At 40.4% G+C, this 23,260-nt stretch overlaps 1 protein-coding gene across 9 annotated transcripts in view; it reads right to left on the bottom strand.

Annotated features, from left to right (window-relative positions):
- Positions 1-23,260, bottom strand: part of LOC140729553 (uncharacterized) — a 281,549-nt gene that overhangs the window by 41,734 nt on the left and 216,555 nt on the right. For 8 of the 9 annotated variants that reach the window (XM_073049421.1, XM_073049432.1, XM_073049452.1 and 5 more), the window contains 2 exons: positions 9,512-9,606; positions 8,193-8,393 (listed from right to left, as the gene is read on the bottom strand). In XM_073049421.1, coding sequence (XP_072905522.1) covers positions 8,193-8,393; positions 9,512-9,606 — 296 coding nt within the window. The remainder of the gene's footprint in view (positions 1-8,192; positions 8,394-9,511; positions 9,607-23,260) is intronic. The other variant, XM_073049478.1, reaches the window with a different exon arrangement.

The following is a 23,260-nucleotide window of genomic DNA, read 5'->3' as shown; positions in this document are numbered from 1 at the left end:
AGGACCTTGCCATTCACTGTGTATGCCCTACCCCAAGTTAACCTCCCTAAACGTATTACTTCACATTTGCCTGAACTGAATTCCAAGAGCCATGCCTTTGTCCACTTTCCCAACAGATCTGGATCCTGTTGTAACTTTAGATAACATTCTTCATTAAACCACCACACCATCAATTTTGGTGTCATCACAAACCTTACCTCGGCTTGTCCTTACAGCTCTTCTTTAAGGTACAGCATTAACCACCCTCCAATCTTACGTTAAATCACCTAGCTAATGAAGATTTAAAAATCTCACCCAGGACTTCAGCAATTTATTTCCTTGCCTCCCACAATATCCCACAACGGACCTGGCCAGGCCCTGAGAATTTATCAACTTTTATGCACCTCAATACTGCCATCACATCCTCTTTCAAAAAGTCGATATGTTTCAGGGCATCACTGTTATTTTTCTTGAACTTTGTAACTTCCATATCCTTCTCCAAAGTATAGCTGAGAAATCATAAACAAGAGAAAATCTGTAGATGCTGCAACTCCAAGCAACACACACAAAATGCTGCAGGAATAAGTTTGCGAAGATTTGGCCTGCTGAGTTCCTCCAGAATTTTGTGTGTTACAACTGAGAAGTATTCATTTTAGACCTTCCCGATCTCTTGTGGCCTCACACACAGATAAACACACTGATCCCTACTGGGACCTATTCTTTAGAACGGTACAGGGAGAGGAAAAGTTCAGATCTTTTAGGATTCTCCTTTACTTTATCTACCAAGGATGTCTCAAATTCTCTTACTGTCCTCCCAATTTCATCTGCTTATACCTCCTCCTTTTTCCTGATTGGAACCTCAAGACTCCTTGTCAACCAGGGTTCCCTTATCCTGCCAGCCCTGCACTTCTCTCCAGAAGCAGCACGTTGGCCCTGAATCATCCCCATCTGATTTTTAAAGCCTCCCATTTGCCATCCCCTCCCTTTCTACCTGCTAACACCCCCTATCAATCAACCTTTTCAAGTTCCTATCTTCAAAATTAGCCATGCTCCAATGTAGGATTTTAATTTACACACTAGTTTTATCTATTTAAAAATTATTAGAATTATGGTCTCTGGTCCCAAAGCACTCTCCCACTGACACATCAGCAACTTGCCCTGCGTCACTTCTAAAGAGGTTGGGTGTCAGGCCCTTCTAGTAGGGCTATCTACATATTGCTAGCGTTCTTGGTTCCGTTCACTGATTTTGACACTTTAGTTGTGACTTAAGCATGATTGAATACAATTATTCATAATTGCTGTTTCAAACAGAAGCACTCTAGCTGCGTTCAAAAAGAAAATTCAATCAGATCTATCAACTAAACAAAGATATGAACTTCCTATGAGCTAAAATGCTTTCTACGTAATTTTATTTCATCCAAGACCTGGTCTTTTCCAAATCTGATATTTGCAAAACATTTCCTATCAGCAACATAAAAATGTTATTTTACATGAGTTAAGCCTATAATTCTTCTATTTTTCCTGCATGAAGCCCAGTACACAGACACTCCAACCCTCACTATTCTTCTAACTCACCATGTTCCATTGTATCAGTCTTTAACATCTTCTCTAGCCCATCCTTTCCTGATTTAGACTGCTTTGTACTTAGACCTGAGGTTAAGAAAGCATGCTCTCCACCACAAGAAATGTTTCCTTTCTAGTATTTCCCCTCTAAATCTAGTATTCTTTCCAAATATTTCCCCTCCATTAAACTTCCCACAAAGCCATTTTCTTCTATCTTCTATATCTAAATATTTCAAGGATAATGTTTTATCCCTTTTCTTCAAACTGCCCTAATGGCTGTATATCACCCAAGAACTTAATCAAACACATGAAGCTAAACAGCCAGAAACTTCTTAACTTTTTTTAATGCCATGGCAATTTAAGATCAGAGAAAGTTACAGGATGGAAGAAAGCCACATGGTCCATGCTGGGTCTCTGCCAGAGCCAACTCAGCTTGGATACCATGGACTTTAAACTTCTGGACCAGCCTACTGAGCAGGGCTTTGTGCCTTATTTTAGTCTACCTAGATGACACCCATCATCCTGTTTTCAATGTTCTTAGTTACCTGCTTAAGGTATTGAATCTAACTAATGTGGCAGTACTTCCCCAATAAGACCACACAGATTTTCCCTGATCAGCTCCAGCCTTTCCAAATGTAGTAAACCCTAACCCTCCGGATCTTCTCCATTAATAGCACAAGGCTCACCAACACATAGTTACCAGGCTCAGTCTTGCTGCCCTTCTTAAGGAACACTAACTTTCTACTCGTCTTCTGGAACCTTATCTGGGTCTAACAAAAACATGTACATCTCAGTTGGGACCCAATTATCTCTCCCCATGTTTCCCAGCACAAATTGGAATAGTTCTCATCCAGCCCAAAGGTTGTCCATAACATCCTCAATCTCCTCATTCTGAACATTTATCTGCACCAGATCATCTCTGTACCCTGCCTGAATTCACTTTCTTCCACTTACTTCTCCACATAGCTGAAGTCAATGTAGGATCCACAGAGAGGATAAGTGGTGTCCAAAAGGGTGGGCTAAAAGATAACATGCAAAGTGGTAAATTCCTTCTGTTGTTTATTCTGGGGTTCCATGTGGTCCTAGTGCATGGCTTAGTGCCATACCAAATACTCCATTTCCACTTTAACAAATCATTGGTCATAGATCACAGGAGCAAATGGGGAAGTTTCATTTTTTTACCTCTCAGTGGCTTCGGGAACAACCTTGAGTTAATGACTTTTTCTGGTGACAGAGCCTGGAACAGACCACTCTGTAAGCCTGGTGTCAGCAGTGCATACAACATGACCTGCCTGGTTGAAAGCTCTACCATTCCTCAAGTGAAAAGAAGCTCTTCATGCACATGAAGGTTGTGACTCAAGACAAAACTCATGGTGTAAAGAGCAAAAGGCACGTGCAATGAGTGAAGAAGGCTAAACAACACTCTGACAATCATGAAGTGCACAAGTTCTTTGATGAAAGCCACCTAGGAGCTAAACACACAAGGTTGCATCGAATTGGGAGCCAAGGCTGGAAATGAATTTCTCAAAAGTAGGCAAGCAGTTTCTTTGAGCATTCTCTGTATATGAGAATCTTTGATCTGAGTGACATTAACTCCACAGTGCAGCAACTTACTTAGTCCATACTTGCTGTCACTTATAACCAACAAGAAGTCAAATGTTAACTAAAAATTAACAAGCTTTGGGAGCCGACAGTGTCCTTACAGAATTTTAGTTTTCTGTGAAGAGGGTCTTCCAATCACAAATCTCCAAACATGCCATTCCTATCTGGAAAGAGGAAGATATTCCAGGGATGTGACCATCTTCAATAACAGAGACAAATCAAATGGTGGTTATAGCAGGGGGATCTCACAATTGTGTATTACAGGGAAAGTGATTTCTTGATCCTCTTCAATCACCACTTGTCAGTGCGTTAAGAGCTGTGAAGGTTTGTTGATTTAGGGATAGACATTACTTTCACTACTCAAGAACTCCAAAGAAATGCAAACAACAGCAACAATTAAAACCTTTTGACTTCATCCATCAAGTGGGACTATGAAGTGCACTCCTCAAATTCAACAAGCAAAGAAATTCATTTTCACCTTATGGTTGCTTCATAATATTGGGTAGGTGACATCTTAACTGAAAGAAGCACAAAACCAACCACAGTGCAGCCGGTGTTAAACAAGACTGCATCACTGCCCTGAGTCATTTTTCGATCTTTCTCACTGCAAATTTGTACCTCATCTCCAGCATGAGTGGAAGTAAACTACAAGGCTAACAGAGAAATCAGGTTATTTCCAGAACAAAAATGATCCTGAACTCAGCAGTCAAGCTAAGTATAAAACAACACTTGTGACTTCAGACATCTGATGGCCAAGCTCCATATTGTCTTTGAATCTTTGACTCTTTTACTGACAAATATGAGGAAATGAATTACAGTGAACAAACTTCAAGTCTGCTAACAATTTGCAGCTGCTTTACGACATTGCTCCCTGTCAAAAAGGTTCATTATATGACACTGGAAAATGTTGCTATATTCCACATCTCAGGAACCATTTTTCAGTGAAGGCTGAAGAAATACATCATTGCCAATTTTTTAAGACAGCCATTTTTATTTAATTCTAATCATATAATGCTTTGATCCCCTAACTATATCATCCTTTACTTGTGCCATAGAAAACTTCTCTTGCTACAGGCAATGAAAATCTGTTCTCTTGCATGCACACAATACCTACCTCCCCATATCTCAACCTTCAAATGCTTCACTCCCATCACGCACCCTATTCTCAGTCGCACACGGCATCCTCCCCTGAATACATATGACCTGTACCAAACCAACAAACTTCCTCTCCCTTAAGACTCCCACAGAAGTGCAGCCTGGTGCCAGGGTCCGGGATGTTTCTGATCGCGTCCAAGATATCCTGAAGTGGGAGGGTGAGGAGCCAGAGATCGTGGTACATGTAGGTACCAATGACATAGGTAGGAAAGGGGAAGAGGTCCTGAAACGAGAGTATAGGGAGTTAGGAAGGCAGTTAAGAAGAAGGACCGCAAAGGTAGTAATCTCGGGATTACTGCCTGTGCCACGCGACAGTGAGAGTAGGAATGGAATTAGGTGGAGGATGAATGCGTGGTTGAGGGATTGGAGCAGGGGGCAGGGATTCAAGTTTCTGGATCATTGGGACCTCTTCTGGGGCAGGCGTGACCTGTTCAAGAAGGACGGGTTACACTTGAATCCTGGGGGGACCAATATCCTAGCGGGGAGGTTTGCTAGGGCTACAGGGCAGACTTTAAACTAGTAAGATGGGGGGGCGGAAATCAATTTGAGGAAACTATGAGAGAGGAGGTTAGTTCACCAGTAGAGCAAGTAAGTAGACAGTGTGTGAGGGAGGAAAGGCAGGTGATGGAGAAGGGATGTGCTCAGCCCGAAGTTGTAGGGGAGAAGAAAGAAAAGGATAATAAATTTGAATGCATTGCTAGGGATGAAAAGAGAGGAGGAGGTGGAGAGTATCTTAAATGTATCTATTTTAATGCTAGGAGCATTGTAAGAAAGGTGGATGAGCTTAAAGTGTGGATTGATACCTGGAATTATGATGTTGTAGCTATTAGTGAAACATGGTTGCAGGAAGGGTGTGATTGGCAACTAAATATTCCTGGATTTAGTTGCTTCAGGTGTGATAGAGTAGGAGGGGCCAGAGGAGGAGGTGTTGCATTGCTTGTCCGAGAAAATCTTATGGCGGTGCTTTGGAAGGATAGATTACAGAGCTCCTCTAGGGAGGCTATTTGGGTGGAATTGAGGAATGGGAAAGGTGTAGTAACACTGATAGGAGTGTATTATAGGCCACCTAATGGGGAGCGTGAGTTGGAAGAGCAAATGTGTAAGGAGATAGCAGATATTTGTAGTAAACACAAGGTGGTGATTGTGGGAGATTTTAATTTTCCACACATAGATTGGGAAGCTCATTCTGTAAAAGGGCTGGATGGTTTAGAGTTTGTGAAATGTGTGCAGGATAGTTTTTTGCAACAATACATAGAAGTACCGACTAGAGATGGGGCAGTGTTGGATCTCCTGTTAGGGAATGCGATAGGTCAGCTGACAGATGTATGTGTTGGGGAGCACTTCGGGTCCAGTGATCACAATAGCATTAGCTTCAATATAATTATGGAGAAGGACAGGTCTGGACCTAGAGTTGAGATTTTTGATTGGAGAAAGGCTAACTTTGAGGAGATGCGCAGGGATTTAGAGAGAGTGGATTGGGTCAAGTTGTTTTATGGGAAGGATGTAATAGAGAAATGGAGGTCATTTAAGGGTGAAATTATGAGGGTACAGAATCTTTATGTAAAGTTAAAGGTTTGAAAGCACCATGGTTTTCAAGGGATATTAGAAACTTGGTTCGAAAAAAGAGGGATGTCTACAATAGATATAGGCAGCATGGAGTAAAGGAATTGCTCGAGGAATATAAAGAATGTAAAAGGAAAATTAAGAAAGAGATTAGAAAAGCTAAAAGAAGTTACGAGTTTGGTTTGGCAAATAAGGTGGAAGTAAATCCGAAAGGCTTCTACAGTTATATTAAAAGCAAGAGGATAGTGAGGGATAAAACTGGTCCCTTAGAGAATCAGGGTGGTCAGCTATGTGTGGAGCCGAGGGAGATGGGAGAGATTTTGAACGATTTCTTCTCTTCGGTATTCACTAAGGAGAAGGATATTGAATGGTGTAAGGTGTGGGAAACAAGTAAGGAAGTTATGGAACCTATGACAATTAAAGAGGTGGAAGTACTGGCGCTTTTAAGAAATTTAAAAGTGGATAAATCTCCGGGTCCTGACCGGATATTCCCCAGGACCTTGAGGGAAGTTTGTGTAGAGATAGCAGGAGCTCTGACAGAGATCTTTCAGATGTCATTAGAAACGGGGAGTGTGCCGGAGGATTGGCGTATTGCTCATGTGGTTCCATTGTTTAAAAAGGGTTCTAGAAGTAAGCCTGGAAATTATAGACCTGTCAGTTTGACATCAGTGGTGGGTAAATTAATGGAAAGTATTCTTAGAGATAGTATTTATAATTATCTGGATAGACAGGATCTGATTAGGAGTAGCCAGCATGGATTTGTGCGTGGAAGGTCATGTTTGACAAACCTTATTGAATTTTTTGAAGTAGTTACGAGGAATGTTGACGAGGGTAAGGCAGTGGATGTAGTCTATATGGACTTCAGCAAGGCCTTTGACAAAGTTCCACATGGAAGGTTAGTTAAGAAGGTTCAGTCGTTAGGTATTAATGCTGGAGTAATAAAATGGATTCAACAGTGGCTAGATGGGAGATGCCAGAGAGTAGTGGTGGATAATTGTTTATCGGGATGGAGGCCGGTGACTAGCGGGATGCCTCAGGGATCTGTTTTGGGCCCAATGTTGTTTGTAATATACATAAATGATCTGGATGATGGGGTGGTAAATTGGATTAGTAAGTATGCTGATGATACTAAGGTAGGAGGTGTTGTGGATAATGAGGTGGGTTTTCAAAGCTTGCAGGGAGATTTATGCCGGTTAGAAGAATGGGCTGTACGTTGGCAGATGGAGTTTAATGCTGAGAAGTGTGAGGTTCTACATTTTGGCAGGAATAATCCAAATAGAACATACAGGGTAAATGGTAGGGCATTGAGGAATGCAGTGGAACAGAGAGATCTAGGAATAACAGTGCATAGTTCCCTGAAGGTGGAGTCTCATGTAGATAGGGTGGTGAAGAAGGCTTTTGGAACGCTGGCCTTTATAAATCAGAGCATTGAGTACAGAAGTTGGGATGTAATGTTAAAATTGTACAAGGCATTGGTGAGGCCAAATTTGGAATATTGTGTACAGTTCTGGTCACCGAATTATAGGAAAGATATCAATAAATTAGAGAGAGTGCAGAGACGATTTACTAGGATGTTACCTGGGTTTCAGCACTTAAGTTACAGAGAAAGGTTGAACAAGTTAGGTCTCTATTCATTGGAGCGTAGAAGGTTGAGGGGGGATTTGATCGAGGTATTTAAAATGTTGAGAGGGATAGATAGAGTTGACGTGAATAGGCTGTTTCCATTGAGAGTAGGGGAGATTCAAACGAGAGGACATGATTTGAGAGTTAGGGGGCAAAAGTTTAAGGGAAACACGAGGGGGTATTTCTTTACTCAGAGAGTGATAGCTGTGTGGAATGAGCTTCCTGTAGAAGTAGTAGAGGCCAGTTCAGTTGTGTCATTTAAGGTAAAATTGGATAGGTATATGGACAGGAAAGGAGTGGAGGGTTATGGGCTGAGTGCGGGTAGGTGGGACTAGGTGAGATTAAGAGTTCGGCACGGACTAGGAGGGCCGGAATGGCCTGTTTCCGTGCTGTGATTGTTATATGGTTATATGGTACAATCACATTTACAGACTAGCTGTTGCCCTCACCACTAATTCATCCTCATACACCCAATTTACACAAGAGTGAAAGCAGACTACTCATTTGCTGGTAAATATGAACATCTAGCCAAATCAAAGTCCATTGGAACACACAACGGATGGGAGGCACATGTTTTGACTTTACCCCAATTACCATCTCAGAAGCAGGGTTGAATTGTAATCCATACAAATCTAATAAAGGAAGGGGGAATAATTAATTAAATTTAGGAAAAAGAAAACAATGACACCCACCCCCTCCACCCTTACCTTTGGTTTCACATCTTTGGTGGTCGCAGAAAAAGACCGCGCCGGACTAGAAGGAAGTCTCTTGGAAGTGGTAGCTGCCGTCATAGTGGTTGTATTGATTTTTTTATTGGGGCTTGGAACAGCTGCCGCAGGTCGCTTAAGGGAAGCTGATGGCTGTGGTTTAGTTTTGGTTGGTGAGATCTTTGTAGTCAGTGTGCCCACCTTTTACATACAATGAAAGGGAATAACACAAAGGTCGACAATGCCAAAGAAAACATGAAATTAAAAGAAGCAAACAAAATACAAAGTAAAAATAGCCAATGGTAATTTTATGCCAAGTAAATAAACTCTGTGAATCTGAGACAAATTTTAATTGTACAAAGCTAAATGTCATAATTTTCCAGGTTCCCTGATGTCCCACTAATCAGATGGCAGGTCAGGAGGGGACAAGAGCTGAAGGGGAGAATCAGAGTCAAAAGAGCCAGGGGAAAGGAGGAAAGTGGGAGGAAAAGGATGGAAAATTGTGCAGCAGAAATACACAAAGAATAAGGGAATTGAAAGAGAGGGAGAAAGGAAAAGAGACATTTACCATGGTTCTAATGCTTAGAAAGCCCAGGAGGTGGCACAAGTGAAGCACAGATTTCAATTCAGATTAATGCCACTATCTCTTCCAAAATTCCAGAGAAGTTCCAGGCAATAAGGAGGGCCAGATGCAAACGTGGACGAAGGTCAAGGGAATTAAAAATTTAGACAAATTAAAAGAAAGCTCTAAATATTTTACCAGATTAAAAAAGGGAACATAGGAGGGTTGGGAGGTCAGAAAGGGAAGGAAGCTGGATGGGGAGGGAAGAGTGGAAGAGAGAGCAGAGGGAACGGGAGGGGCAGGTGAATAGGGGAGATGCAAAGCAGGGGATGTGGTTGAAAAGTTAGGAAATATTGGTAGGCAGGGTGAGAGTTCGTCACTCATTACTTTGTTTATAAGCCCGTGGGTGAAGCTCAAGTTCTAGCTCTTTAACAACTGCTTAATTAATTTTTCTAAAAATGAAGTGATAACATCAAGGTATACACAAATGGACCAAATTTGGCTACATTTTGTGGGGTCCTGAGTTTCAAGATATACAGAAGATATCAGTAGACAGCAAGGGATCAGTTTATATAAAACTTGAAAGGTGCATTTTACTATTTGTCTGACAATGTCAAAATATACAGACCAAAACCTATTTGCCTCAAAAACACAGACTTTAGGTTGCACTCATGAAAAAAATTAACAGAAATATGGTTGTATCAAATAAATACACAAAGCACAGGAAGATTGTTTTTCAACTAGAATGTGTACCTACCTTTCCTTTCGCATCAGGGGTTACTGGGTGCTCTTTGGAGACTGCAGCTGTCTCTCTTTTGGTCACATTCTCTGCTGTTGTTTCCTCTGGTTTGGCTACAGATATTTTTAAAAAACGAACAATGCAATCAGTGAAATTTCAAGGACAAATGTTTTATCTCTTGCTGCAAATCCATACTGCTTCAGGTGAGAAAATTTAGAGACTAGCTTAAACAAAGACATGCAATATCCATAAAATCGCAGAGACAAAGAAAACATGTTTCTTTTGGTATCACCTCTGATTAGTGACCAGCGTAGTCCAGAAGAACATAGAGCAGATGTTGCATATACAGGTTCTGCCCAAGTTATGAATGCCTAACTTATGAACGTCCTAAACAGTGAGTGCTTGGGAGACTGGAAGGAAGGATTTGCGAGCTGCTGAAGCACTGCAGCTTCTTCTGCTAGGTTGAAATAGGCCATTTTGGCATGCCTCCTCTACCCACTTCCCCATCCCTGAGCTGCAACAATCAGGGCCTTGGTTGAGGCTAGCAGAGCTGGGAGTGGTGAGCAGACACCATGAGTCAGTGACACCAGCTGGTGACCACTCTTCCTGCCCTACTCTATCCCAGTTCAGGTTTTTGCTCCCACATACCATTTTTACTTATTCATAAATGTTATATAAGCAGTCCCCAAGTTAGGATCTACCCAGGAAAGTCAACATGTCATAACCTGGAGTCTGCCTACACCATATTTAGAACAGAAGCAGAAATCCATACAGCCTTTAACTTCTCCACCATTCAATGAAATGACTGCTGATCCTTTATTCCAGAACATATTTTGATCCAATTCTCCCTTGAGTTTCCTTTTGTCCAAGCACCTTTGATCCCACCTTTAAATGCTTTCAAAAGATTGGACATTCATACCGCTCAAAATGGAGAATTCCTAAGTATTAAAACCTTCAGTGAAAAAGAAGCAAAATGTTTAAAGTACATTTATTAACAAAGTATATATACATTATACAACCTTGAGATTCACCTCCTTATAGGCACGCTACAAAAGAAACATAATAAAACCCACTGGAAAAAAAGTCAATCACCCAATGCACAGAGAGAGAAAAAGAACAAATCCTGCAAAAAATAAAAGCAAGCAAATAGCTTCCTTTTATTTATATTTCAGACTGAAAGACCTGACTTGTTATCTTGAAACTGTCCCCAGTTCTATTAGACAATTAATGCAGCCAGAAGAAACAGGCACTCAAAATCCAAACTGTCAAATCTTCTCTGAATATACAATTTTGATAAGATCATTCTTCTAGAGTCAAGGCATACATCCCTCACCTTTGAAATCAATCCTGAACCCACATTACACTACTTCCAAGATTAGTATTTGAAAAATAGTCTCTCCTTTGCCACAATGATTTTACAACTCTATTGACTTCCATTGGTAGGCTAGAATTTCATAACACTTCATGAGTTTGTTGTACAGTTTTTCAAAGACTCTCTACAGTTTCAGCAAGAATTGCTGACTATTGTACCATTTTTAAATCAAAGGCTTTTCTAGTTAATAGCTTATAACAGCATTCTGACTTTCTGCATTTCACATGTGATGTTCTTACATTCCTCTAAACCAATATTTACTTTTTTCTCATTTAATAATATCAGTTTCACTGTTCTTCTTTGGAACATAGATGAATAATCTTACAGTTTTGCATAAATTGACATCCTGCCACTTTGGACATTTAACCAATCCAAACCTTCTGCAGATCCTTTGCATCCTTCTTATATCAACTTCCACCCATGTATTGTACCATTAATGTAAGTGGACATATTACAAATCTGAACTGTCATTTGATATTAATATAGACCGAAGACCTGGCACAGATTAACTGCATGAATACCACAATCTGCAAATGACCCAAATATTCTACTGTCACTTCCCTTCAATCCTCTACCATACAAACATATATTATCCCAAATTCAGAAAGTTCAGAAAGTTAAGGCAACTGACAAAATGCTTTCCAAAAATCAACTTGTACAGTACATTCATAAAATCCTTTCTTGCTATTAGCTATACCTCGGTAATCCCTATTACATTAATTTCTCTTTGATAAAATAGATGCTGACAATAAGTCTTATCAACTCATAGAATTATTTTTCCCCACATGCTCTCTTGACTGAGACATATTGCTATTGCTTTCAAGTTGCTGCCTCAAATTCCTGGATTTTCCCATTAGCTCAGTGCCTTCAGCACATGAAATGCTGTCAATCATGATGGTCACGTACTACCATCTTCTCAAGGGCCTTATAGGGTTGATCAGTATACACTGTCCTGTGTAACCATGTCATTATGCAGAGATTCTATATTAAAAAAATACATAATGTAATTTACAGAGCTGCTTCTGACTGGTTGTCTAGGATGGGATGGTCATTAAATATGGTCACCAACATTGCATCCACCAGCTCATCTGGTGAAGCCAATGTGCATTCTCCGAGGTTAAATGCACATTCTGTTTGGTAACTAATAACAGAGACACAGTTGGACTCTATGGCTCTGTACTCTATGAAACAGTTGGTATGCTGTGAAGAAAGAAATAGAAATCATAATACTGAAACAATCCAATCAGCCTGCATTGGACTTATTCTTCCACATAAGCAGTAGGCTTTATTCATTAAAAGCACCATATAGTTATAAATAGTTGCTGTGAATCAACTATGGCTGCACATCAGCTTGCATATAGTTATTGCAATTTAAAGTAACAAGTAATATGCAAAGCACTCTCAAGGTTTCAAATTCCATTTTAATTGCCATTCAACCAAACACAAATACCCATGAATACAGCCAAACGAAACAGCGTTACTCCGGGGCCAAGATGCAAAATAGTAAGCACCAACAGTCATACACAGCATAAAGTACGTATAGCACATACAATTGTAAGAAAAAGTTTGTGAGCCCTTGGCAATTACCTGGTTTTTTGCACTAATCACTCAAAAAGTAGTCTGATCGTCATCTAAGTCACAACAATCTGCTTGAACTCATAATACACAAACAATTGTACTACTCATCAATACCGAGCACACCATTTAAACAATCACAGACTAGGTTCAAAAAAGTACGTGAATCTCTGGGCTAATGCCTTCTTCAAAAGCTATTTGGAGTCAGGTATTCCAACCAATGAGATGAGATTGGAGGCGTAGGTTGTAGAGGTGCCTTGCCTTATAAAGACAACACAAAGTCAGGTCACTGACTAAGCCTGCTCTTCTGAAGAAATATCTGTTTATGTGCACCATGCCTCGATCAAAATAATTTGTAGAGATGCATGAAGCTGGAAAAGGCTACAAAAGCATTTCTAAAGACCGGAGTGTTCATCAGTCCACAGTAAGAGAAATTATCTACAAATAGAGGAAACTCAGTACTGTTGTTACTCTCCCTAGAGGTAGGCGTCCTGCAAAGATCACACCAAGAGCACAATATGCAATGCTGAAGGAGTTGAAAAAGAACCCAAGGGTAAGATTAAAAGACCTGCAGATATCTCTAGAACATCTCTAGATATCTCTAGAACTAGTCCCTGTTCATGTGTCCACTATAAGAAGAACACCATGGAGGAAAACACTGCTCTCCAAAAAAAAAACATTGCTGCATATCTCAAGTTTGGATGTTCCACAATGCTTCTGGGACAATGTTTTGTGGACAGATGAGACAGAAGTTGAACTTTTTGGCAGAAATGCACATTGCTATGTTTGGAGGAAAAAGGGCACTGCACACCAACACCAAAACCTCATACCAACTGCGAAGCATGTTGGAAGGAGCATCATGGTTTGGGGCTGTTTTGTTGCCTCAGGCCCTGGACAGCTTGTAATTATTGAGGGAACAATGAATTCCAAATTGGATCAAGATATTTTGCAGGAGAATGTCAGGGTAGCTGTCCATCACCTTAAGCTTGATAGAAGCTGGATGATGCAACAAGACAATATTCTAAAGCACAAGAGTAAATCAACAGAATGGTTTAAAAAGGAAATACATGTTTTGGAATGGCCAAGTCAGAGTCCGGACCTTAACTCAATCGAGATGCTGTGGCACGACCTCAAGAAGGCTGTCCATGCAAGGTATCCCAGAAATACTGATGAACTGAAACAGAAATGGTCTAAAATTCCACCTCACCATTGTGCAAGTCTGATTAGCAGCTACAGGAAATGTTTTGTGGAGGTCATAGCTGCTAAAGGTGGTTCTACCAGTCATTAAATACAAGGATTCACATACTTTTACAGCCTGGTAAGTAAAGACATGAAAGTACAATTGTCTGTGTGTCATTAGTTTAGGCAGATTTTATTTGTCTATTATTGTGATTTAGACAAAGATCAGACCACATTTTATGATCAATTAATGTAGAAAGCCAAGTAATTGCAAAGGGCTCACAAACTTTCAACTGTACAAGATAGCAGTAAACAGGCAGTCACACAAAAATATAGTCATGTTCCTTGAGTCCATGAATGTTGCAGCAGTCTGCAGTTGAGAACAATCCAACCTGTCTTCCACCTATCGACAACTGGAGGGCAGCCTGGACACCGTGTCACACGTTCTCTGGCACCGACTCTTGGGACGGCTGCAAACAGGCAACACCATGGCTTAAGGTCTAGTCTTCACTACAACCATGGTCATGCAACTCTCCTGTTGTTTCCCAATAAATGAGCAGCATTCCATATTCAGCTCATTGACCTCATCATGTCCATTTTCTTTCCCAACCCCATTCTCTAGCCTTCTCCCTGTAACCTTTGAAACCCCTGACTAATCAGAAACCTATCATCCTCCGTTTTAAATATATTCTATGACTTGTCATCCGCAGCAGTCTGTGGCAATGAGTTCCACAGATTCACCACCCTCTGGCTATAGAAATTCTTTCTCAGCTCTGTTCTGAATGGACATCCCTCTGTTCTGAGGCTGTGCCCTCTGGTCCTAGACACACTCACTAAAGGAAACATCATCTCTACATCCACTAAACAGATCTTTCAATATTCATTAGGTTTCAGTGAGACCTGTCCCACATTCGTCTTAACTCCAGTGAGTACAGACCCATAGCTATCAAATGTTCCTCATATGTTAACCCATTCATTTCTGGAATCATTCTTGTGAACCTCCTCTGAACCTTCTTCAATGCGAGCATATCTTGTCACTGCAGTCTGACAAATTCCTTATATATCCACAGCATCACACTCTTGCTCTTACATTCCGGTCCTCTTGAAATAAATGCTAACATTGCATTTGCCTCCTTACCATTGACTCAACCTGCAAGTTAACCTTTAAGGAAACCTGCACTAGTCCCTTTACACATCAAATTACTGAAATTTCTCACCATTTAGCCTAAGCTTTTATTCCTTCTACCAAAGTGCATGGTCATACATTTCCCTACATGATATTCCACCTGCCACTTCTATTCCCATTTTCCGCATCTAAGTCCTTCTGCAGATTCCATTTCCTCAACTTGACCTGCTCCCCTACCTATCTTGGTATTGTATAAACACTTGGCCACAAAACTATCAATTCTGTCATCTGCCATTTTGTTGCCCTCCAATCTCTCTTGTGTCATTTTCTAGCAGTCCATTATCCAATCTTGCCTCCCTATTACTCTTTATAAATTTTTTAAAAATTGGAATAGCTTTCCTTCATATTTCATCTTTTCTCTCTTTATGTAGTTTTTAGTTACCTTCTGGTGGTTTTAAAGTTTCCTAATCCTCTAACTCCCCACTAATTTTTGCTATATTATATGCTCTCTCTTTTCCTTTTATGTTGTTTTTAACTTCTCTTGTCAGTCACAGTTGCCACATCCTCCCTTTAGAATACTTCTACATCTATTCTGCGCTTTTTGAATTTCCCCCAGAAACTCCAGCCATTGCTATTCTGCTGCCATCCCTGCTAGTGTCCCCTTTCAATGAAATTTGGCTAACTCCTCTTTCAAGGCTCTATAATTCTCTTTACTCTACTATAATACTAATACATCTGTCTTTATCTTCTCTCTCTCAAAATGCAGGGAGAATTCCATTAAAATATGATCACTGGCTTTTAAGGTATCCTTTACCTTAAGCTCCCTAATGAAATCCAGTTCATTATGCAGCATTCAAGCCAGAATTGCCTTTCCTTTAGTGGGCTCTAGAAAGTTAGCTCGTAAGCATTCTACAAATTCCCTCTCTTAGCATCCAGCACCAACCTGATTTTCCCAATCTGTCTACATATTGAAATCCCCCACGACTATCGTAACACTGCTCTTGTTAATACTTTTTCTATCTTCTCTTGTAATTTGTATCCCACATCCTGGCTACTGATTGGAGGCCTGTATACAACTCCCATCACAGCTTTTTACCGTTCTACATCTTCCAATCCAATGTCACCTACCTGTAAGGATTTGATTTCATTTTTTTTGTTAAAAACCAACAGAGCCATCCCATCCCCTCTGCCTGTCCTTCTGATACAATGTACATCCTTGGATGTTAAGCTCCCAACTATGATTTTCTTTCAGCCACAATTCAGTGATGCCCACAATGTCGCACCTGCAGATCTCTAAATGTGCGACAAGATAATCTACCTTATTCCATATACTACGTACATTCAAATATAACACCTTCCGTCCTGTTTGCATCATGCTTTTCAATTTTGTCCCATATTACACTTCAACTCATCTCACTGACTGCAATTTTTCTCTGTCATCTGCCTGTCCTTCTTCACAGTCTCACTACACACTGCATCTAGTTGCATACCAATTACCCCATCCTCAGCCCTATCAGTCCAGTTCCCATCCCTCTGCCAAAATAGTTTAAACCCTCCCCAATAGTTCTAGCAAGGATCCTCCCCACAAGGATACTGGTGCCCCTTGGGTTAAGGTGTAACCTGTCCTATTTTGAAAAGGCCGTACCTTCCCCAAAAGAGATCCTAATGTTCCAGAAATATGAAACCCTGTCCACCACTGCAACAATTTCTCAGCCATGCATCACAAAGTTTAGTGATTTTATTAACTTATCATTTAATTGGTTATTTCTATTGCACTGCAAAGCATGTTCTGTGCTAATGGAACTGATTTCCTTTCAGTAGCCAAAAATGTTTTTAAGAAACATAATTTTAGCTGGAACTACAGTAACAAGTACAAAAGGGGAACATTCCCTGAGATTAGGTCAGTGGCTATACGGATTCTCCAAGTGAGCATTCAAATCTGAAAGTAAAGGAAATACTGTGGAAAGAGGTTGGGATCTCTTCACAATGCATAATCATAAGCTTCAATTTTTTGGGGAATTCTAGGGGCAAGGGGGAATTTGAAGCTTCATGAATAACATCCAAGAACACGCATAAGGAGTGAAGTCACTGGGAAAATAATGTCATTTGCAACAATTTCAGTACCTGTGGGAGGTGCTGAGGGGAGGGTGAAATCTGAAGGGTTTATAGGGTAGCATTAGGATTTGAAATGATGGGGAGTAAGATCCCTGGGATTGCAACAGTATTTTTAAAGAAGGATTATTGAGAATGGCATTTATTTGTCTTGTACCTTTTATAAAGCTCGATAAACCTTTGAATTATCAAGCAGCTTCAACTATTTAACACACATGGAATGGCACCTATTTCTCTACAGGATTCCTGTAAACCATTTATTTGAATATGCAGGAATGGCCTTTTTTGGTTGCTATATACACTTACTGTTACATTCAAAGATATCACAAAGCACCTCAAAAATCTCCTACTCTTAATGGGTTAAACCATATATGTCAAACTCAAGGCCCGCGGGCCAAATTCGGCCTGCGGTGGAATTATCTTTGGCCCGCGAGATAATATCTAATTACTATTAAAGCTGGCCCCAGTAATCGAAGCGCCTATGGCGTATGATATGGCTAATGCTGAGTTTATTCAGGTACCAGGTTTTCAGGGTTTTTAGTGTTTATTCGGCAGTCTTGCTCGGCAGTCTTCTTCATAAGAAACGGAATTTGTAAAGTGAAACACTTTGTAGTTATAGCAGAGACTCAGACACATGAGAGCAGGCTGAAAAAACGGAGGCAACGAAAGCTGCGTTCGCACGCATCCGACTGATCCGGCCCGCATGAAGCTGCATTTTGCTCAATCCGGCCCGTGACCTAAAATGAGTTTGACACCCCTGGGTTAAACCCTTCACTGCAGCTGATCTGTAGCATTGTTCACTTTGAGCACAATGAAGAATTGACTGATCAGCACTTGTCTTTTCATCAACTATAAGGCTATTCCACATGGTTATAGCCCTCACACATTAGTTATCAGTGCAGTAAATATTAACAGGGAAGTTTTAGCTTTAAAGTGGAACTAGATATACATGCAAACAAAAACATTCATACAGTTTTTTAAAAATAAGTTGGTAACTGATATATTATGTAATTAAGCTCTTTGGACTAGTAAAGAATTGATTTAAGGAATAGTTCTGATATATTTTCCTTAAAAGTGATTCATCCTTGACAGCATTTCTCAACAGCCGATTAGAAATATTTTGATTTTTCAATTCTTCAACTCCTATTGGTCACATCAGAGCCTTGCACTAGTGCATGTTCTTCACAGGACAAAATTAAAGACAAAGACCAAGTGAGTAAGCATATCAGGCACAAAGCCATCTGTATTTAACCGGATACCTTAAGCAAAGATTTACCGAAGACTTCCAAGCACACATATGGCTGGTATTGGTTAACTCAAAATAGAAAGAATAGTCAGTAGCTCTCTTAATTCACGTGATTTTTAATGTTCCTCACAGTTTGATGCTGCAAGCAAATAAATGAAGGAGCTCATGTCACATCATTTCAATCATGAGTCCACACAATCTAATGCCATCTGAGTTATGGCTTTTAGCTAATGCATTAAGGTCAAAATACTTCAACAGTCAGCATCAGTATACTCAGAAATATGTGCAACCGTAGTGTAAAGAAATAATAGAACAGCTCATTCATATTACAAAGCTAATGGCAGCAATTCTCAAATTGGAAACAACGGTAAATTACTGCGCAAAATTATGAATGTAAACTGAATGCACAAGTCTTCATTTAGAAGCAACACACAGAATTACATTTCTATGACGCCTCACATTTTGGTATCTGGTTGTAGAGATTGCTAAGCATCTCACAGTACTGTTACATACAACCCGTTTTTCAACATGTCATCGACAGGAGACAGTGTAATGTACACACTATCAGAGAAGAGTCTGTATCTTCTCAGAAACACAGCTGCATATACAGCTTCCATTATGAGCCAAGGCTACTCTTCCTTTCTTTTGTCCCAACTATACCTCAGAAAAAATGCAACTCAAACACAAAATATTGAAATCAGTTTTCTTTAAGAATTTAGACTCCTTATTCTGCTACATAATCTTTTATAGATTCTGATCACATTTCTCCTCACCTGGAATGTTATCCGGTTTGTGGTTAGTGGCCATAATAGAACTGAGGCTTGAATCCTTCGAACCTGTGGTCTCACTTAGCTCTGCATTTCTCCCCATTTCGGCTTTTGAGCTTTCAGCAGAGCTATGGGGAGAACTGGATACCAAGGGCTGCTGTTGCCCTGAAGAGCCGGCATCACTTTTTGTACACCCAGTTTCTTGCCGAATACTCATCTGTGCTAGTTCTTGAGGCATTTGTGCTGCCTGTTCAGGCTTGTAATGTGTCATTTCAATTTTCTGAGATGTTTCATTGGCATTACAGATGGTTCCAGTAAAGGAAGCATTTTTGAACATGGGGTCATGTGGATTTTCTTGGGAAAGAGGAAATGTCTTGTAATTATTGATTTCATTTGTTTCTTCCCCCAGTGAACGAACTTGGTCTGAGCCCACTGAGGTGTTCTTCTGAAGGCTAGTGCAGAGACTGTTCTGTTCTTTTTTGTCATGAAACATTTCTTCTGTATTCTTACTGCTGCTGAACTCGGGGATTTTTTCCAGTTTCCCATGGCAAAATGGAGCAGTAATACCATCTTTTGTATCTGGAGTAATACCATGTCCCTTATTTCTCTCTTTTGCATGTCCTTCATCAGCAAGCTGGCCAAACTGTAATTCTGCTGCAGATTGATCACTGCCAAAGCTGTAAACTGGGATTTGCTCCTCTGCCACAGTCATCGATCGCTTAATCTGTGACATTGGACACTTCCGGCTGGCAGTAGCTGCGAGCTGGGTGCTGGGAGAAATTGCTGACTGCTCCATTGAATTGTCTGGAGATTCTGTTAGCAAGGGTTCTGGATATTTTTCAGTGATGCCGAAACTTGAGGGAACAGACAAGTGTGAGCATTCCGACATTGCACGCCGCATCATCTTTCTCTGTTGGGTAGCCCTGTTAGCTGTATCATCATTTACTAAATCAATCTTTATACCTTCATTGAGTTCAAGTGACTCATTCAAAGGATTGACATTAGACAGATCTTGCTCACAATCCACCATAGTTGGGGTTTCCGACTTCTGTATTGTTAATGTACACGAGGGGACATTTTTAGATTGGATATCCATTTCATTCATCGTGGACTTATCATCTTTAGATTCTGCCATTTGCTTGCAGTTTAAGTCCATATTGTCGGGCATAAAATTAGGGTTCCACACAGTAAACTCATCTTTCTTTATATTTTGTGTAAGATTACCAAATACATTGGATGGATTTGTCATTTTGGCATCTGAGGGATAACTTGCCAGCTCCCCTTTCGTGTCAGTTCTCTCTTCTGCAACGTTATTTTCCATTTCTTTCTTACCTGTCTCCTTATCCATAGCACTCACCTGTGTGCTAATAGCAGCTTGGCTCCGTTCGTTTCTGACTGGATTCATTTTCTTTATGCTTTCGTCTGAGACGAGATTAACAGAGGAAGTAGCCCAGCTTCCGAATAATTCCTTAGTCTGAACCTCACCAGCCACGTTTTTCTGTTCTATGCCTCCTGCTGTCATTCCAAAGAAGCCTAGTTTGTCTTCATCTGTGAGAGCAACATGCTTAATGAGACCATCTTTAGCTGGAGCCGATGCTGCTAAGCTCGACTCAACTTTCAGATTGCTGCTGCACTGCTCCTCTGCTCTGTGCCATTCCCATTCAGATTGGCTCCAGTTCTTTTGAGGCTGCGTGCACGGATGTTTGTCAGAGAAACAATCAGCAGGCTTAGGTTTGCAGAGATCAGTGTAATCGGTGCAAGGCGCAGGCGGCTGGTTACTGACAGACATCTCAGCAGGCTATTCTTTACACAGCACAAGCAATGCAGTCTGTGTATTTGCCTGACTGATTATGTCTGAGAAGCTGTGACATCACAGCACATCCTGTATTCCTACAACAAAACTATTTTTTTTGCATTTAATACAATGTATCCCTCCGCCAAATAAATCCAGCTGCTGCATTTCACTGTATCGCTCACTCTCTGCATCCCTCCCTCCTCCCCCCAATCAGTGCCTCTGTTTTCAACCTCTGGAAGCCCTATTATCAGAAAAGCTTTCAGAAAAGCACATGACAGCAAGGTACAGATTTGGATATTTAAACTGTCGTTATGTACAACAAGATATGGGAGGACCTCACTAATTTCATGCTCTTCACCTCAACATCAGCCTCATTTATTTTCAAGAATATGGCCAATGATGTGACACACCAGCTGAACTCCACTTAACCCTCTGAGTGCTGAGCTCAATATACCAGTTTTTAAAAATCCATTGAACATAATCTAATACAAGGCATTAGTGGCAGTACCCTTAATAAAGAACAGCATTCACAGATGGAACACTTCTCAATAAGCCTTTCTCAAAATATGTATTATTTAGTCTTCCCTCATTGCAAAATATTCTCCCTTCCCCTATCTTCTTTACGTAGGGATTTCTTTGCACAGTGCCTGGAAACAAGGCCCGTTATGGACACATACTTTAAGAGAAACTATAGAATTATACAGAATTATATTTAGAAAACCAGCATAGAAACAGAGAAAGTCTACAGCACATACAGGCCTTTCGGCCCACAATGCAGTGCTGAACATGTACCTACTTTAGAAAATACCTGGGATTACCCATAGCCCTCTATTTTTCTAAGCTCCATGTACCTGTCCAGGTGTATCTTAAGAAATCCTATCGTATCTGCCTCCACCACAGTTGCAGGCAGCCCATTCCATGTACCTTCCACTCTCTGCGTAAAAAACGTAACCCCCTGACATCTTCTCTGTATCTACTTCTAAGCACCTTAAAAACTGTGCCCTCTCGTGTCAGCCATTTCAGCCCTGGGAAAAAGCCTCTGACTATCCACACAATCAAAGCATGTGCTTTACAAGTACAGCTTCTCTTCAACGCTGATTTACTCTGCCATTGTTCCAAAGCCATACATTTTCAGATCAGGCTAGTATCAATAGTATCAAGCAAGGCACATCAGTCTTTCTCATTGTACTGTTCCACCCCAGTTCCAACAATCTTCCCTCTTGGAAACCCTTTAACAATAGAATCAAGGTTATTCCAACATCAATCATAGAGCCTCAGTACAAAGGCTATGCTTGTGTATGTCCACAATCAAAGGTCAATCTCCTAGTCACTGTCAACCCAATCAAGGAGACATATGAAACAATGGGTCTTACATTCAACATGCACAAAAAACAAAGATCTTCTACCAACCTGCTCTTGTTATACACCATCACTTCATTCAAAGGAAGGAGAAACAGGGTTATTATTTCAGCTCAGGAACCTGAAACATTGTTTTGCTCCCACAGATGCAGCTTGATCTGTTGAGATTCCTTATCATTTCAGCAGATATTTGATTTTCAATCCTTCTACCATAATTCAAAATGAAGGAGAAGCGTATCAGATAGCACTGTTTGCTGCTGCTATCTCTATCAAACTGGCACAAAACATCAGCATCAACAGAAATGCTGCCACAGGAAAATCAGTATCTGAACTCTCATGGACACTGAAGGAGGATCTTTTCAGAAAGCACTTCACAGACAATCTGTTGAATTCAAGCCAAGAGAGATGCAAAGTGAGTACTGCATACAGATTGGTTTGGTCCACCCTAATTGTTACCTATGAATGAGCTCTTGGCTTTTCTACCAAGAGCAGGATAACCATGTAAACTGGAGATAACTGAAGGGATATTAAGGAGGTACTAAATATGAAAGAAAGAATAAACTATTTCCTCAATCATATTCCATCATTCAATTACCATCCTTTTTCCTGTAGTCTTAAAAAAAGTCCCAAATTTAAAACTAGTTACATATCTAGCATCAAGTGATATTTATAAAATAAACAAACTTATACCACTCAACATCTGCAGCAATGCTTTCTAACTTCATCCCTGAAAAGCTTGATTCTAATTTAGTCTGGGACAACCTAGACCTAGACTCAGCAACCAGAGAAAATAGTTTATCTTGCTTGGAGGATTATAAGCTGAACACCAGCAACTGTAACTAGCAGGGAGGATGTTGTGGTCAGCATGGACTTTTTGAGCCAAAGGGCCTGCTCCGGTGTAGTATTACTCTATGAGACTATCTATAACTAGCCCATTAACTTCACTTAACATCTTGAAAACATTAATCAAACTACCCCTCAAACATTCCCTCCAGCAAATACAACCCGAGAGAGGTAAAATTCCTCATAATTTAACCCTTGGTGTTTAAATATCATTGTGGTAAATCTATCTGTACTCACTCCCAAGGTTAATACACAAAATCTAAATGCCATATCAGAACTTTTCACACTACTCTTGGTGTAGTCCAATTGAACTTTTCTATAGCTATGGAATAACGGTGACCTCTTCTAATCCACAAATATAAGAGTAGGGTTCAGTTGTTTTAAATAGGTATT

The sequence above is a fragment of the Hemitrygon akajei genome, chromosome 1 (genome assembly GCF_048418815.1).
Source record: "Hemitrygon akajei chromosome 1, sHemAka1.3, whole genome shotgun sequence".
Lineage (NCBI taxonomy): Eukaryota > Metazoa > Chordata > Chondrichthyes > Myliobatiformes > Dasyatidae > Hemitrygon > Hemitrygon akajei.
Note: the sequence above shows the minus strand (reverse complement) of the source record. Positions and strands in the feature narration are given on the sequence as shown.